Source organism: Morone saxatilis, unplaced genomic scaffold (assembly GCF_004916995.1).
Source record: "Morone saxatilis isolate NCDOM2014 unplaced genomic scaffold, NCSU_SB_2.0 Contig15, whole genome shotgun sequence".
Taxonomy (NCBI): Eukaryota; Metazoa; Chordata; class Actinopteri; family Moronidae; genus Morone; species Morone saxatilis.
The window spans coordinates 26,365,071-26,366,193 of NW_023339707.1; the positions used below are offsets into that span (position 1 = coordinate 26,365,071).

At 44.5% G+C, this 1,123-nt stretch overlaps 1 protein-coding gene across 1 annotated transcript in view; it reads left to right on the top strand.

Annotated features, from left to right (window-relative positions):
• LOC118324148 (neural cell adhesion molecule L1-like) overlaps nucleotides 1-1,123 on the top strand; it is an 11,727-nt gene that overhangs the window by 9,943 nt on the left and 661 nt on the right. Inside the window, exon 5 of the mRNA XM_035656304.1 lies at nucleotides 228-307. Within this exon, the coding sequence (XP_035512197.1) occupies nucleotides 228-307 (80 nt within the window). The remainder of the gene's footprint in view (nucleotides 1-227; nucleotides 308-1,123) is intronic.

A 1,123-nucleotide genomic window follows, 5' to 3' on the forward strand; every position in this document is an offset into this window, starting at 1 on the left:
ACCCAAATATATTCAATTTACAATCACACAATTACTATGCAAAAAAACTGAGAAGCTGGAGCAAGGGAATTTTTAGCATTTGTGTGTCAAAAACGACTTAATTTATCATCAGGAATAATTTTGTGTAGTTCAACCAATCGGTAGTCATTTCAGCTCTAGTGTACAGATATGTACATCTATCCGTCTGAATTATACCATTGTGTCGTTTCTGTATATTTGCCTTTCAGATGGGATGGGGGAGACTCTTTACCCGCTGGTCCCAGAGCACAACCTGACGCCTTTCACATTCAAATTAGCTCTTATTGGCGTGACATTGTTTAGCCACCTCTGGATTACCCCCTCCTCCAACTACACACACACACACACAACCTCTGCAGACACAAAGCCAGTATCGTGTGTTTGTTTCTGATTTGCCTCTCTCCACGTGACAAACGAAGCGGATGCATAGGAGCGCATAAATCAGTCATTAGTGACGGTATGTTCCTGGATAAACAGCAGCTCCTGCGCTGGGTGGCTTCCTGGCCTGGCTGGGGTCTATTAGATTTAGCTGAGGGGCGAGTGGCACCAGCTGTGAGAGGCCACAGTGTAACAGAGCGCTCAGGGCGGCATATACAAGACCCTCGGCCATACATCCATCACTGCCTTCACACAAAATAAACTCGCAGAGACAGAAGGCAGAGACAGTAATGTAACTATTAATGAATTTCAGGTCATACGGTGATGTAATCCTCTTACTAGACGGTAACTGATTAATCTAATGTAATGATATTAACACAGCTTGGATTAAAACATGAAACCATTGTAGAAGGATCCTGTGCAGCCTCGGCCCTGCTAACGGAGTAGAGTGCTAGTGGGCTGGACTGTAATGTCAATCAATACACGCCATGATCATATATCACATGTGTGCTACGGGCCCAGTTAACCAACGCCATTAAAACGCTGCTGACCAGCAAGATCAGTGAGCAAATGATCCTCCATTTCTTCTTCTTCTCTTCTTTCACTTCTGTTTTTACTTCTCCTTCCAATAAATCTGATCAACAACAGGGCTGAGAGAGGAAACGCCTCACACAGTGAAAAACATCTGCTCAGGCACAAAGGAGATATGACGCCATCGACAGGCGAC